General features: G+C 48.8%; 6 protein-coding genes across 6 annotated transcripts; 4 read left to right on the plus strand and 2 right to left on the minus strand.

The window, feature by feature from the left end:
- Window positions 1-274: 274 nt before the first annotated feature.
- On the plus strand, window positions 275-2,128 carry ASPGLDRAFT_22361 (putative LMBR1 domain protein; the record flags this gene model as incomplete). Its single annotated transcript, XM_022543175.1, has 3 exons — window positions 275-824; window positions 886-1,893; window positions 1,947-2,128. The coding sequence occupies 3 exons, from the start codon at window positions 275-277 to the stop codon at window positions 2,126-2,128; spliced, it is 1,740 nt and encodes a 579-aa protein (XP_022405584.1).
- Window positions 2,129-2,496: 368 nt separating this feature from the next.
- On the minus strand, window positions 2,497-3,104 carry ASPGLDRAFT_116755 (uncharacterized protein; the record flags this gene model as incomplete). Its single annotated transcript, XM_022539802.1, has 4 exons — window positions 2,497-2,561; window positions 2,622-2,686; window positions 2,727-2,806; window positions 2,862-3,104. 4 exons carry the CDS (start codon window positions 3,102-3,104, stop codon window positions 2,497-2,499), a joined length of 453 nt encoding a protein of 150 aa, XP_022405585.1.
- Window positions 3,105-3,421: 317 nt separating this feature from the next.
- On the plus strand, window positions 3,422-5,524 carry ASPGLDRAFT_42514 (Atg14 domain-containing protein). The gene is made up of 2 exons (XM_022545620.1): window positions 3,422-4,261; window positions 4,318-5,524. Exons 1-2 carry the CDS (start codon window positions 3,649-3,651, stop codon window positions 5,286-5,288), a joined length of 1,584 nt encoding a protein of 527 aa, XP_022405586.1. The 5' UTR covers window positions 3,422-3,648; the 3' UTR covers window positions 5,289-5,524.
- Window positions 5,525-5,903: 379 nt separating this feature from the next.
- Window positions 5,904-7,448, plus strand: ASPGLDRAFT_22363 (putative ZIP family zinc transporter; the record flags this gene model as incomplete). The annotated part of the gene is made up of 3 exons (XM_022543176.1): window positions 5,904-5,943; window positions 6,071-6,259; window positions 6,316-7,448. The coding sequence occupies 3 exons, from the start codon at window positions 5,904-5,906 to the stop codon at window positions 7,446-7,448; spliced, it is 1,362 nt and encodes a 453-aa protein (XP_022405587.1).
- A 104-nt stretch (window positions 7,449-7,552) lies between these two features.
- On the minus strand, window positions 7,553-9,493 carry erg10B (acetyl-CoA C-acetyltransferase). The gene is made up of 5 exons (XM_022549820.1): window positions 9,321-9,493; window positions 9,201-9,250; window positions 9,054-9,129; window positions 8,501-8,990; window positions 7,553-8,431 (listed from the first exon to the last, which is right to left on the minus strand). Exons 1-5 carry the CDS (start codon window positions 9,386-9,388, stop codon window positions 7,913-7,915), a joined length of 1,203 nt encoding a protein of 400 aa, XP_022405588.1. The 5' UTR covers window positions 9,389-9,493; the 3' UTR covers window positions 7,553-7,912.
- A 262-nt stretch (window positions 9,494-9,755) lies between these two features.
- Window positions 9,756-12,944, plus strand: ASPGLDRAFT_116775 (116 kDa U5 small nuclear ribonucleoprotein component; the record flags this gene model as incomplete). The annotated part of the gene is made up of 4 exons (XM_022539807.1): window positions 9,756-9,775; window positions 9,858-10,006; window positions 10,069-12,297; window positions 12,382-12,944. The coding sequence occupies 4 exons, from the start codon at window positions 9,756-9,758 to the stop codon at window positions 12,942-12,944; spliced, it is 2,961 nt and encodes a 986-aa protein (XP_022405589.1).
- Window positions 12,945-12,966: the final 22 nt, after the last annotated feature.

Consider the following 12,966-nt stretch of genomic DNA (forward strand, 5'->3'; position numbering starts at 1 on the left):
AGGTTGAATTTAAAAGAATATAAATCAAAAAATAAAATCAATTGGGCGCATCTTGGCTCCCATGGATGGAGCTCTTGAAAACGCGGACGCCGAATGACCGGAGCTTTACACGTGACCGTACTGGCCGATTCGCGTTGCGATGACGTAATATGCTTGAGACTCCGGCTTCATAGTTGCCGTTTGCTTCTGGTCCCGATCCTATTTTCGTCCGGTCTATTTGTCGCAAATGTCAATTGCTTGATTGCAGCCACTTACAGGTCCTGAGGACTTCAACATGGCCCTTTTACAAACGTCCCTCATTTGGGTCGTATACGCCATTGTGATAACTATACTGATAGCAGTAGCCTCCATCTTCATCTATGTGTATCAAACGCCTCGCGATCGCTCCCCCTCGGTGACATTGACTTGCATCTTTGCCATCACCACTCTGTTGGCGACTGTTTTCCTGCTGCCCATTGATGTCGCTTTGGTTTCATCCACGACTTCTTCAGCCTTGGGTCGGCGCAAAGACTGGGCTTCTCAGGATGTGGTGGACAGAATAACTTATTCCTTGACGATAGTATACTATCTACTCTACTCCTTGGACGCCGTCCTTTGTCTGCTCGTGATTCCTTTCACCTACTTCTTCTACGAAGAATATGACGAGGTCGCTACCGAATCCGGAGAACAAACTATTTGGAAGCGCTTTTGGAGTGCTTTCAAATATACTATATGCTTTATGGCAATCATAGTTATATTGTTCCTCGTTGGCTTCTTTGTTCCTGTTTCGAAGAAAAGAGACGGTCAAGACTTGGACTATTTCAAGAAGCTGTTGACCGAGAATCGTAAGTGTCCCAGAACTCGTTGAATAGGTATATTTGTCTAACAGATCTAATCTATTATTAGATGGAGAGCGTGCGCTTACATTTACTCTCGGGTTGTTGACGACGATCGGTTTATGTCTATACGTCGTGTATACTTCGTCGGGCCTTGCTCTCCTCCCCATCAGTTTGATCAAAACAGCCCCTTCGGTTTCGAGTCCGAACCTAAAAGCGACCACCGGCATGCAGCTTGACAGCAATCGAGAACGGCAACGCCAGCTAGAAGGTCGATGTGGAGGAAATCCTGATATCCTGTCTTCGAAGGATCGCAGAGAGTTGGATACGCTCGTGCGCGAAGAAAGGACTTTGATTCGAAGACAACGGCTTGTGGAAGAGGCCCGGGGAGAAGGTCGAAGCTGGCTAATGAAGGCATGGATCAGAATCGAAGCTGTCTTCCGCCCAGTTAAATTGCTGGGTGGTTTTCTCTTGCTACTGATAGCATTCGCAACCTGGGTATCAATGGCACTGACGGCAATTGACAAGGCTAAAAATTCAGTCTGCAAGCACCGCTGTGGGTATATTCTTGGGCACATCAATGTCTTCAACCCAGTCAACTGGATTTTCGTGCAATCTGCCAAGGTATTCCCAGTCGACTATGTCATTTTCACTATCCTTGCGTTGCTATTCTTCAGCAGCTCCGTCATTGGCATTGCTTCTATTGGCATTCGGTTCCTTTGGATTAGGATCTTCCAGATTAGAAAGGGCCATACCTCTCCGCAGGCGCTACTCTTGGCGACGGCTATGTTAATGCTGACTGCCCTGGCTCTGAACTATTCTTTGTCCATGGTGGTTGCCCCTCAATACGCCACGTTTGGGCCGCAAACATTCTGCGATCGCCATCCTGGGCTCCTCGATGGACAACCCGATTGTTCTAGCAGCAAGCATCTCATCAAACCATGCTCGGAGCTGGCAAATAATTCGGCTGCGAAACGGGTATGTACACCCAGCGTGGCCAGTACATTCCTCAACCGAGTAACGATAAATTTCCCCTTCTTTGGCATCGTATTCTTCTGGGCTCAATTCATTTTTCTTGGTAAGCGTTATGCCTTCCCGCACTCGAACTGTACTCATATCGCGCGCTGCCAGGTATTTATCTCATCGTCTTTGTCACTTCAATGTTCCGCTCCCCCAAGTTGGACGAGCGCCAGCTCGACGAGGATGCAGAGGAGGCCGAAGAGGAAGGTCTTTTGGCGAGCACCGGAAGACGTTTCGATGCCACCTGGCAGGATGTCACGGGCAGAGCTACTAGGAGAAACGATAGGCGATAAGGCGTAGTGCTTAATTTTCTGTTCGGTAAACCGGCGTTTCTTTGGTGGGAATGTTCTGTATGAATATGTTACTATTTCATGCTTGACTATATGAAGATTTCATGGCAATTCATTGTATGTTTTTCAGTTCCCACAACATGGCATGCACACACATGGGTTCATAGAAAATGCTGTCATCTACGTTGTCACCATACAGGTCTCTGCTTGCCATTGTCCGAGCATGTATGTAAAATCGGAAGAGTCGGCTGCTGTCTTCCGCAACAACACAACCTGGGTATCAAGTGTCTCTGGCTCATCCATACCCCAGACCCTAATGGAAATGAGACGATGGGTCATTATCCCTTGTCCCAGCAGAACCTGCGTGGTATTTAGGGCCTCGCACGACCGTTCAACAATGCAAGAGCGCTCTCAAACGCTTTTACCACGTCAGTATCTATACGAGTTAAGTCAGTACCCCTACATTCCTCTTAAAATATAGGTTGGCAAATCCTACAATGCTTCCTTTTGTTTTCCAATCTTTCTTCAGAGTTCTGCACGTGCTGCATTTGTGTCTTGAACCTATAAAGTAAAGTTAGCCAGGGCTATTCTTCATCTGTACAGACACCTTGTGCTGATCAACCTTTTCAAGGCTCTGTCCTCGTCGCGTAAAACAGTGGTTTGGGACCATGCTACAAAGACCTGCCATGGAGCAATCAATAACATAGCCTTGAGGATACGAGCATAATAGGATTACCTCCAGCAATTTCGCGACTTGGGCTTGCAATTCCTCTTCAGATTTACCATGTTCTTCCATGGCTTTTGCGTATTTTTCCTCCAGCTGTTCCCAATCAGAGTCTCTGAGCTCTTCGGTCAACTGCTGTTTTTGTTGTTGTGAGTCCACGTGCTGACCAGCGCTGCTATTTTGCGATGCCAGTTTTGATGAATACAAATCATTGCGGGAGATAGTGCCCTCATTTTCTCTGCCAGCAGAATCCATAATTGCTTATACGTGATTTTGGGCTTTGGAATATGAACTCTAATATATCCGAGGTATGCGCGAAGATGCGGGGGAGGAAAAAACGTTGAACGATATAAAGACAGGAAGTTCTAGTCCGTAGTAGCGACCGATTGAATCACTGGTCTTTGGCCTTGGAGGCTTGAGGCTGCATCACTGCCCATAGTGATCTCTAAGGACCAACCAATCGGGCCGTTGTGCCTGTCGCAATGTCAGGTGACGTTATCTGACCGTAGGCAATCGGCCGGCCGTCGATCGGCCCTCCTACATTTACTCTCTACTACGGTATTCACTCATACCATGAAAGTGCCTGTCCGGTATTCGCGTCGTTAAATATCACAATATATGATCCTCCCTGTCGAAGCCAAGTCATGAAGAACCCTTGTTTCCATATCGTTAGTTTCGTCGGTGTACATCGTTGTCGGACTGGACAGTTTGAACTGCTCTTGATCAACCGCCAGAGGACCATGGGGCTGCGAGATTCTGGCGTAATATCCAACATCTGAGAAAAACACGAACGCTTGCGATGAGTTGCCACGTATGCTCTCGTGCTCCGAATCCACGGCTGCCTTTCTGTTGCGCAACATGTGCCCGCTCCCATCTATACCAACTGCGAGTCGAACATGCGAAAGTCCTCTTAGAAAAGGAAGCCATAGGGAAACAAATCGAAGATGCTGTCGCACATAGAGAAACTGATGGAGTGGTCCCCAAATCAGCTACTCAGGGTCATAGTCGCTGGACCGTCCAGGCTATTGCCAACAAACAAGCAAATTCATCCGCAAGGACAAAAGCGCTTAGGGACCGGGTTGAAGCTTTGGTCGCTGAAATGAACTATAAAAAGCTTGATATATCTCAGCGCAGACTCACCCTGGCACGGCGAAACTCTGACACTGAATCTGCGAAGTATCAACTTCTGGAGCGTGAAGCCGCCATGCTGACCGCAATACAAAACAATACCAGAAGGACGGAACACCTCTGGCACACTTTGCACACCAAGACAACAGATGCACGGATATTCCTCTGCCGGGAGGCTGCTAATATCTATGGATTGCGGCAGAAAAGCAAGAGGATTAATGGGGATAGCAAAGAGACCTACGTGCTTGGCGGTATGCCTCTCATAGACTTGCGAGATATGAATGGAAAGTTGAGGCCCTTTATTTTGATCCTGCTCACTTGAAACTAATTATTACTACAGGCGCCACAGCAGCTCACATATCCACATCCTTTTCTAATATTGCCCATCTCCTTGTCCTTATCTCACATTATTTGTCCCTGAGACTTCCGGCAGAAATAACTCTCCCGCATAGAGATTATCCAACGGCTACAATTTATGCGCCTGCAAGATCCTATCTACCCCGAGAACTGCCTTCAGGCTCGCCCGCTCAGTCATCATCGTCCGGCCCGGCAGCTTCGCGAACGCCAGATCCACAACACTACGCGCCCCGGCCTCGACCTTTGTTTATTGATAGAAGTCTGCCAAAGCTAGCGCGAGAGGACCCTAGAACATATGCTCTCTTCTTGGAAGGGGCCACACTTTTGGCTTGGAATGTTTCTTGGCTGTGTCGGACTCAAGGATTAAATCTGACTTCGGACTCATGGGAAGAAGTATGCGACATTGGAAAGAATATTTGGCAACTATTGGTTGCTCCTCCCATGCAAGCATCGACCCTAATGAAGGCATATGCCAGCCGTGACATACCATCGAAGTCGCGGGCTTCCAAAGATTCTCCGAAAACCACTATTCAACGAACGAAGACGTTCTCTATGCTGGGTCATTATTCCCATGGAACTGCTCATTCGTTCTTGGGCGCTTCAGAAGGCACAGAATTCATGCGAATGTGGAAGTTACCAACTCCGACAAAGGTAGTGGACAAATTGAAATCGACGCTGCTCGGAGAAATGGCAAGTGCCGAATGGGAATTACTCGAGAAGGAATGGGACGATGAGGTTCAAGAACCGCCTCAGCCTTTACAAGAAACCCGTGTCCCTGTCGAGCAGAGTCATGGGCGTGGTCTAGGGCCCGAAAGGAATGACAGCACTCATACAACACTTACTGGTGCAGGCATATCAAGAAACGAAGATGCCAAACCGGAATCCGCGAACGAGCCAACAAGTACCGGTCGATCAAAAGGGACCAGTGGATGGACTAAACTGCGAAACAGATAGCAAGCTAAGTGTCACTCAGCCATACTGTACTATATAATAACACTAGGACCATCCTCGGAGTGTTGTTCATAGCCTATCTAGGTATAGAGTTCTATATAAGTACTTTCCTAGAATTAGAATTGAGGATCTCGTCCGAGATATGTCTTACCTTCTCTAATTTAATGCTCGTTTGCTTGTCAGGGGTCTCAGCAAAGCAATCCATGTATGTTAAACGCATATGATTATCTTGATTCCATCGAAATAAATGAATTTCATGCATTTTGACGATGGTCGTGTTACTAAGCAGGAGATTGGTTGTAGTAAATTGATCGATAAGATTATCAGCTCTCTGCTTTTAACGCGTGTCCGAATCACTTCCGCGGATTGCGGTAAACCCCCTCCTTCGAGGGAAGACATCACCAAGACCTCGTACGAATTCCCCCATTTCTCGAATTGGGCTTCGAAGGTGCTCCGGATATAATCAATTGCACCTCGCGTTTCAACTTCTAGGCACCGCAGCAACTCCGGGGGCAGCTTGCTCGAGCAGCTGGGGCATTACGGAACTTTGCAGAGCTAGGAGCGTGCATTCAGGTCATGGAGGGATGAGAGTCTGAGGTTATACAAAGCATTAAAAATATGGACACTGGATCACTGGAATCAGACCCGGGGATACCTGGTGAGTACCCAGCAGTATTGCATCCGTACGGCCGTCCATTGTCGGATATCATGAACATGGTACCGCTATATTGCGATGCTGCGATATATCGTCTTCATTGGCTTTGCTGATTTTAAATATCGCACAGTTGTTTCACGCAGTTTTTCCTCAATTTCAGATATCCCTGCCGCTATTCTGAGAGCTGAACTTGCCCGGCGAAACGAGGTCAGGGACGAGGACGCTGAAAAAGCAACATGTGGCTCGACAAGAAGCGGTGCTTACAACACACCGGCGCATGTAATGGCGCTATTTCTTATCCTCGTGTTAAGCACATTAGGTATATAAGTCTTTATATACAGAAGAAAACCGTGACTGACTCGTGATGGCACATAGCATGCTCGTTCCCTGTCCTAGCCCGCCGATTTCCCCGTCTTCCAATACCACGCCGCTTCCTCTTCATCTCAAGACATTTCGGGACTGGTGTCCTGATCGCTACAGCCTTTGTCCATTTGCTACCTACGGCGTTCGTTTCTCTTACAGACCCCTGCCTTCCTAGATTTTGGAGCAAGAGCTATCGAGCCATGGCTGGATTTGTTGCTATGATCTCGGTATTTGTTGTCGTTTGCGTGGAAATGTTTTTCGCCATGAAAGGGGCAGGGCACGTGCATGCAAGCGGCTATGATAATCTGATCAACGAAGTGGAGCATGACGATCCTAGTGGGCTTGAAAATGACGGGTCTGGCTACTCACGAGTCAATTGGCAAGATGGAGCTGACGATATACATCTTGGGAGCATGCCAGCGGCCAATCGTCAACAAACAGCACCTGGGTCAGCATCAAGAATATCCGGTGACCACCGCCAACGTATGAAGGACATGGAGCCGGACAAGGAAAACGAGGATGCCGGTCTCGAAGAGCTTGAACCTTACGCAGATGGAGACTCCATGCTTAATGGAAGTGAATCTCATCGCCCTGTTCTACCAGTACACCGTCGGCAGACAGATCCTGGGCTCCCTAATCCGAATGCGCAGCGACAGTTGCTACAATGTCTTCTACTCGAGGCAGGCATCCTCTTCCACAGCATCTTTATTGGAATGGCAGTCAGCGTCGCTACGGGGGCTTCGTTCGTCGTGCTCCTCGTCGCCATTTCTTTCCACCAAACCTTTGAAGGATTCGCTCTTGGGTCACGCATTGCCTCGCTTATTCCAGATCTGTTTTCGCCAACCTCCATGAAACCATGGCTTATGTGTCTCGCGTACGGGACCACGACTCCCATTGGCCAAGCTATCGGGTTGTTTATGCATAATCTCTACGATCCCGCGAGTACAGCAGGTCTACTCATGGTGGGTATAACGAATGCAATCAGCAGCGGTCTCTTGCTTTTTGCTGGCTTGGTAGAACTTCTCGCTGAAGATTTCCTAAGCGAGTCAAGCTACGAAACTCTGAGAGGCAAGCGGCGCATTGAAGCTTGCATTGCAGTTGCAAGTGGAGCTTTATTGATGGCGTTAGTTGGTGCTTTTGCGTAAGGATAGTTGGTCAGACAGTTCGACCTATCTTCATTGCTTTATTAGCCTCTTTTGAATAGAACAATTTACCTTCCCCTCTGTGTGTGTATGAGTCTACTTGGATGATAATACTTGCTTTATTAAATTGGCTGTTTGGGCTTATTTGAGCGCCTTCCATGTCTGTGTATACAAACAGGTTATTCCGTGACTTGGACAATGCTTTCCAACACTATTTACATTCAAGAGGCATGGAGTCCTTGGATGAAAGATTATGCAGAAAAGCTCAGGGAACTTTTAAGACTCTGAACTAGGATAGTATTAAATGAAACCCCTGTAAAATATGATGGTTTGGTCAAAAGTAAGTTCATGCACCTGTTCATATCATGAATTATCATCCCATTATACTCTGTCCTTCATTATGTTCTGCCTAAAATCTTATGCTGATACCAGGCAATGTCTTTTCATGGACCAGTCGTCTTTTGCGTCTAGAGAAGAGATTCAACAACAATAGCACTTGCACCACCACCGCCATTGCAGATACCAACGCAGCCAATCTTGCTCTGCTTTGCCTTCAAGACACCGAGCAAAGTGGCCACAATACGGGCACCACTAGCACCAATAGGATGACCAAGAGCCACGGCACCACCGTGGATGTTGATCTTCTCTTCAGAGAGACCGAGCAGCTTCATGTTGGCAAGAGCAACAACACTGAAGGCCTCGTTGATCTCAAATGCATCAACGTCATCCTGGGTCAAGCCTGCATGCTTGAGGGCCTTGGGAATGGCCAGTGATGGTGCAGTGGTGAACTTGCTGGGCTGCTGAGCAGCATCACCCCAGCCACGGATCTTGGCAACAGGCTTCAAGTTAAGTTCTTTCAACTTGGCCTCGGAAACAAGGACAACAGCAGCAGCACCGTCATTCAAAGGAGAGGAGTTAGGAGCCGTCACGGTTCCAGAACCAGGGATGAAAGCAGGCTTGATGCCTCGGAGCTTGTCGGGGTTGAGCTAAATCAAACCTGTCAGCTAGACATACAAGATATGGCACCTGAATGAAAGAGAAACGGGATCGCTCACGTTCTTCGGCTCATCATCCTGGGACACAGTCACGCCAGGCTTACCCCTGAAGCCAGGAAGTTCAATGGGGGCAATCTCGTCATCGAAAAGACCAGCGTTCTGGGCAGCCTGGGCCTTTTGGTAGGTGCGAATGGCATATTCATCCTGGTCCTCACGCTTGAAGTCATAGTCCTGAGCACACTCCTCAGCCTGCAAACCCATGAGCTCTTGCTTTCCAGCATCAGTCAACCCATCCTTCATAATGCCGTCCACCAGAGACTGGTGGCCATATTTAGCGCCATTGCGGAGGTTCGGGAGATAATGAGGAGCATTCGACATGGATTCCGCGCCACCAGCCACAACAACATCGGCGTTTCCGGTCATGATGGTCTGCGCTCCAAGAATGATGGCTTTCAAGCCAGAGGCGCAAACCTTGTTGACGGTGGTGCAAACGGTCGAGTCGTTGAGCCCAGCACCGAGGGCACACTGTCTGGCGGGATTTTGTCCAACACTGGAAGGAGAAGTAAGTCAAAATATAGGCCCAAAGAGAAAAAGGAGAGAAAGGTCCACTCACTTTGCGGAGAGAACGTTGCCAAAGAAAACTTCTTCGACGTCTGACGGATTAAGACCCTCTGTCTTCCCAAGAGCAGCTATGAACAAGAGATATTAGAAAATCCGTTATGGCCACACCAGTGCACATGGAAGGACTATCGTGGCATACCTTTGATGGCATGAGAACCAAGCTGCGGGGCAGTCAAACTCGAAAGAGATCTAGGAAAGAAAAAACGAGGTTAGTTTTGTTTGGCTTGTTGGAATTCGACAAGGTCTCAAGAATTCTCACCCGAGAAACGAGCCCACGGGAGTCCGGGCAGAGGCAGCGATGTAAACTGGAGGGAGAGAAGAAGCCATGTTGTACTATGTAGAGGGTTTCTTGTCAAACAAGCGGAAGTATGTGTAGTGTATATCTGAATCCACGAGAGCAACGATTGAATAGAAAGGCCCCGACTGCGGTCCGTTCAAAATGGATCCTGGTTGACAATTGCTGAAAGAACAAGCGAAAGGAAGGGGAGAGAAGAAGAAAACGAATGCTGACCCGGATCTACTCCTGGCCATTTAAGCGCTATCGGAGAGAGGGGCGTGTCACCGTGTGCAACCAACGAGCGGCCACCGAGCTCGGGCCACTCAGTAAGCTCGGCCGACCGACTCCAACGAAAAAGCGCGAGTCCAACAAAAAAGAAGAAGCAGCGAGCTGCCAATCCTCCCAACATCGCCCAACATGGATGATCTCTATGATGAGTATGTCGCCTATATTACCTCTTCCTCTTGGTCAATTTTTTGATTCTGGAAATTATCGTTCAAACTGACGCGATTTCTTCAGGTTTGGTAACTACATCGGGGGCGCAGAAGAGTCGGATGAGGAAGTGCAACATGAGCAGGCTCAGCCGCAATCCTTTTCTTTCGAAGAGGCCTTTGAGGAGGATGAGGACGAGTACGAGGCTAATGAGCAACAGTTGATGGAGGTCGATGGTTAGTAGTCAAGCCCCAGAATCGGGCCCTTGCTCTGGTACTGACCTGTTCCAATTTAACAGAAGGTCCTTCGAATGCCGTCGTTTTACATGAAGATAAACAATACTACCCTAGTGCGCAGCAGGTGTATGGGACGGATGTTGAAACGCTTGTGCAAGAAGAAGACACGCAGCCGCTGTCCGAGCCGATAATTGCCCCGGTCCAACAAAAGAAGTTTGCGATTGAGGAAGCCGAATTACCGCCAGTTTACTATTCACGAGAGTTTATGACCGATTTACTCAATTTCCCAGACCAGACAAGGAATATCGCGATTGTCGGCCACCTCCATCATGGAAAAACGGCATTTATGGATATGCTCGTGGCGCAAACGCACGATTTGACCGAGCGTCTAGAAAAGCGAATAGGCCGACGGAAGGAGGAGCAGCTTCGGTATACTGACATCCATTTCCTGGAGCGCGAACGAGGACTTTCCATCAAGTCTGCGCCGATGAGCTTGGTTCTTCAAAACACAAAAGGAAAATCCCATCTTTTCAACATCCTTGACACGCCGGGACACGTAAACTTTGTGGACGAGGTGGCTGCATCAGTGCGACTGGCCGATGGTGTGGTGCTCGTGGTTGATGTCGTGGAAGGGGTACAGGCCAATACAGAACAAATAATCAAGCATGCCGTCTTGGAGGACCTCCCGATGACGATGGTTGTGAACAAGATGGACAGATTGATTCTGGAGCTGAAGATCCCACCCAACGATGCCTACTTCAAGCTGAAACATGTGATTGAGGAAGTGAACACGGTGATCGAGAGTGTTTTACCGGGCCAAGGCGAAAAGAGACGACTGAGCCCGGAGAAAGGAAACGTTGCTTTCGCGTGTAGTTCCATGAATTGGTGCTTCACACTGCAGTCATTCGCCAAGACATACGCCGACTCTTACCCTCAAATCGATACGAATGAGTTTGCTCGACGTCTTTGGGGTGATGTTTTCTTCAATCAAAACAGCCGGAAATTCACACGGAAAGGAGTCGAGGAGAATTCGAGGCGTACCTTTGTGAAATTCGTCCTGGAACCTATCTACAAGCTCTACTCGCACACGATTAGTGAAAGTCCGGAAGACTTGAAGGAGACGCTTGCGAGCGTGGGCATCAACCTTAAGCCTTCGCAACTGAAGACCGATGCCAAGGAGCTACTTAATTTGGTCTGTGAACAGTTCTTTGGTCCTGCAACTGGCCTCGTGGACATGATTATCCAGCATGTCCCATCCCCGGTGGAGGGCGCGCAAAAGAAACTTGAGCGGTACTACACGGGCCCACTCGATACGAAGGTAGGAGCTGCCATGACCGCCTGTGATGCTGAGGGTCCCCTTGTTGTCCATGTCACGAAGCTCTTTAACAGCACGGATGCCGCCAGCTTCCGTGCATTTGGAAGGATCATGAGTGGTACAGCACGGCCTGGCCAGCAGGTTCGAGTGTTGGGCGAAGGCTATACACCTGAAGACGAGGAAGACATGGTGATTGCAACAATTTCCGACACATGGATCGCGGAGACGTGCTATAACATCCCGACGAGCGGTGTCCCTGCGGGTAATTGGGTGCTTCTAGGGGGTGTGGATAATTCCATTGTCAAGACCGCAACCCTGATACCTCTCAAACTCGAGGATGACGAGGAAGCCTACATCTTCAGGCCAATTCGGCATATGACCGAGTCTGTATTCAAAGTTGCGGTTGAGCCGGTCAATCCATCCGAACTACCCAAGATGCTTGACGGTCTGCGCAAGGTCAACAAGAGTTACCCTCTAATATCCACCAAAGTGGAAGAGTCTGGTGAGCATGTGGTCTTGGGTACTGGCGAGCTCTACATGGATTGTGTACTCCATGATCTCCGTCGACTATACTCGGAGATGGAAATCAAGGTGTCGGACCCTGTCACGCGCTTCTGCGAAACTGTCGTCGAGACCTCTGCTATCATGTGTTACTCCATCACACCAAATAAGAAGAACAAGGTCACCATGATTGCAGAGCCATTGGATGATGGTATCGCCGAGGATATCGAGAGTGGTAAGGTCAGCATCAAGGACCCTATCCGAAAGGTGGCACGTTACTTTGAGGACAACTACGAGTGGGACAAGCTCGCTGCCAGAAGCATCTGGGCCTTTGGTCCGGATGAGATGGGGCCGAATATACTCCAAGATGACACGCTACCGTCACAAGTCGACAAGAAACTTCTTGGATCGGTCAGAGATTCTATTACGCAGGGCTTTAGTTGGGGTACCAGGGAGGGCCCTCTTTGTGAAGAGCGTGAGTATAGCCCTTTTTATTCCTTTGCATTTATTGAGAGCATTCGCCCATATTGAAACGAGTTTTGAGCTAACGAGATATAAGCTATTCGAAATGCCAAATTCCGGCTTACCGACGTTTCTCTTGCCGATCAAGCAATTTATCGGGGAGGCGGCCAGATTATTCCCACGGCCCGACGTGCCATCTACTCGTCTTTCCTTATGGCATCTCCTCGCCTTATGGAGCCCATTTATTCATGCAACATGACAGGCCCTGCTGACGCCGTTGCATCTGTGTACACGGTTCTCTCACGCAGGAGAGGACATGTCCTTTCGGACGGGCCAATTGCCGGAACTCCGCTTTATTCAGTCCGTGGATTGATCCCTGTGATCGACTCCTTTGGGTTTGAGACAGATCTTCGAATCCACACTCAGGGACAGGCTGCGGTCAGTCTTGTTTTCGACAAATGGAGCGTGGTTCCCGGAGATCCCCTGGATCGTGATGTCAAACTCAGACCTTTGGAGATGGCACCGGCCATGGCCACTGCCCGGGATTTCGTCTTGAAGACAAGACGACGAAAGGGTTTGGCTGAGGATGTGACGGTGAGCAAATTTTTGGAACCGGAGCTCTGGAAGAGCTTGAAGGAAAGTGGCGTTCTAGATTCTTAAAACCATCATATAGTCGAGTATA

This window comes from Aspergillus glaucus (genome assembly GCF_001890805.1).
Source record: "Aspergillus glaucus CBS 516.65 unplaced genomic scaffold ASPGLscaffold_2, whole genome shotgun sequence".
Taxonomy (NCBI): Eukaryota; Fungi; Ascomycota; class Eurotiomycetes; order Eurotiales; family Aspergillaceae; genus Aspergillus; species Aspergillus glaucus.

What these genes read in the sequence shown, in the direction of transcription:
- ASPGLDRAFT_42514 (XM_022545620.1), top strand. Translation starts at nt 3,649, where the DNA reads ATGAGTTGCCACGTATGCTCTCGTGCTCCGAATCCACGGCTGCCTTTC. An exon ending in AGACTTGCGAGATATGAATG is followed by an intron (nt 4,262 to 4,317) that starts GAAAGTTGAGGC and finishes TTATTACTACAG; the next exon opens with GCGCCACAGCAGCTCACATA.
- erg10B (XM_022549820.1), bottom strand. Translation starts at nt 9,388, where the DNA reads ATGGCTTCTTCTCTCCCTCCAGTTTACATCGCTGCCTCTGCCCGGACT. An exon ending in CCCGTGGGCTCGTTTCTCGG is followed by an intron (nt 9,251 to 9,320) that starts GTGAGAATTCTT and finishes TTTCTTTCCTAG; the next exon opens with ATCTCTTTCGAGTTTGACTG. An exon ending in AGGATGATGAGCCGAAGAAC is followed by an intron (nt 8,432 to 8,500) that starts GTGAGCGATCCC and finishes GGTTTGATTTAG; the next exon opens with CTCAACCCCGACAAGCTCCG.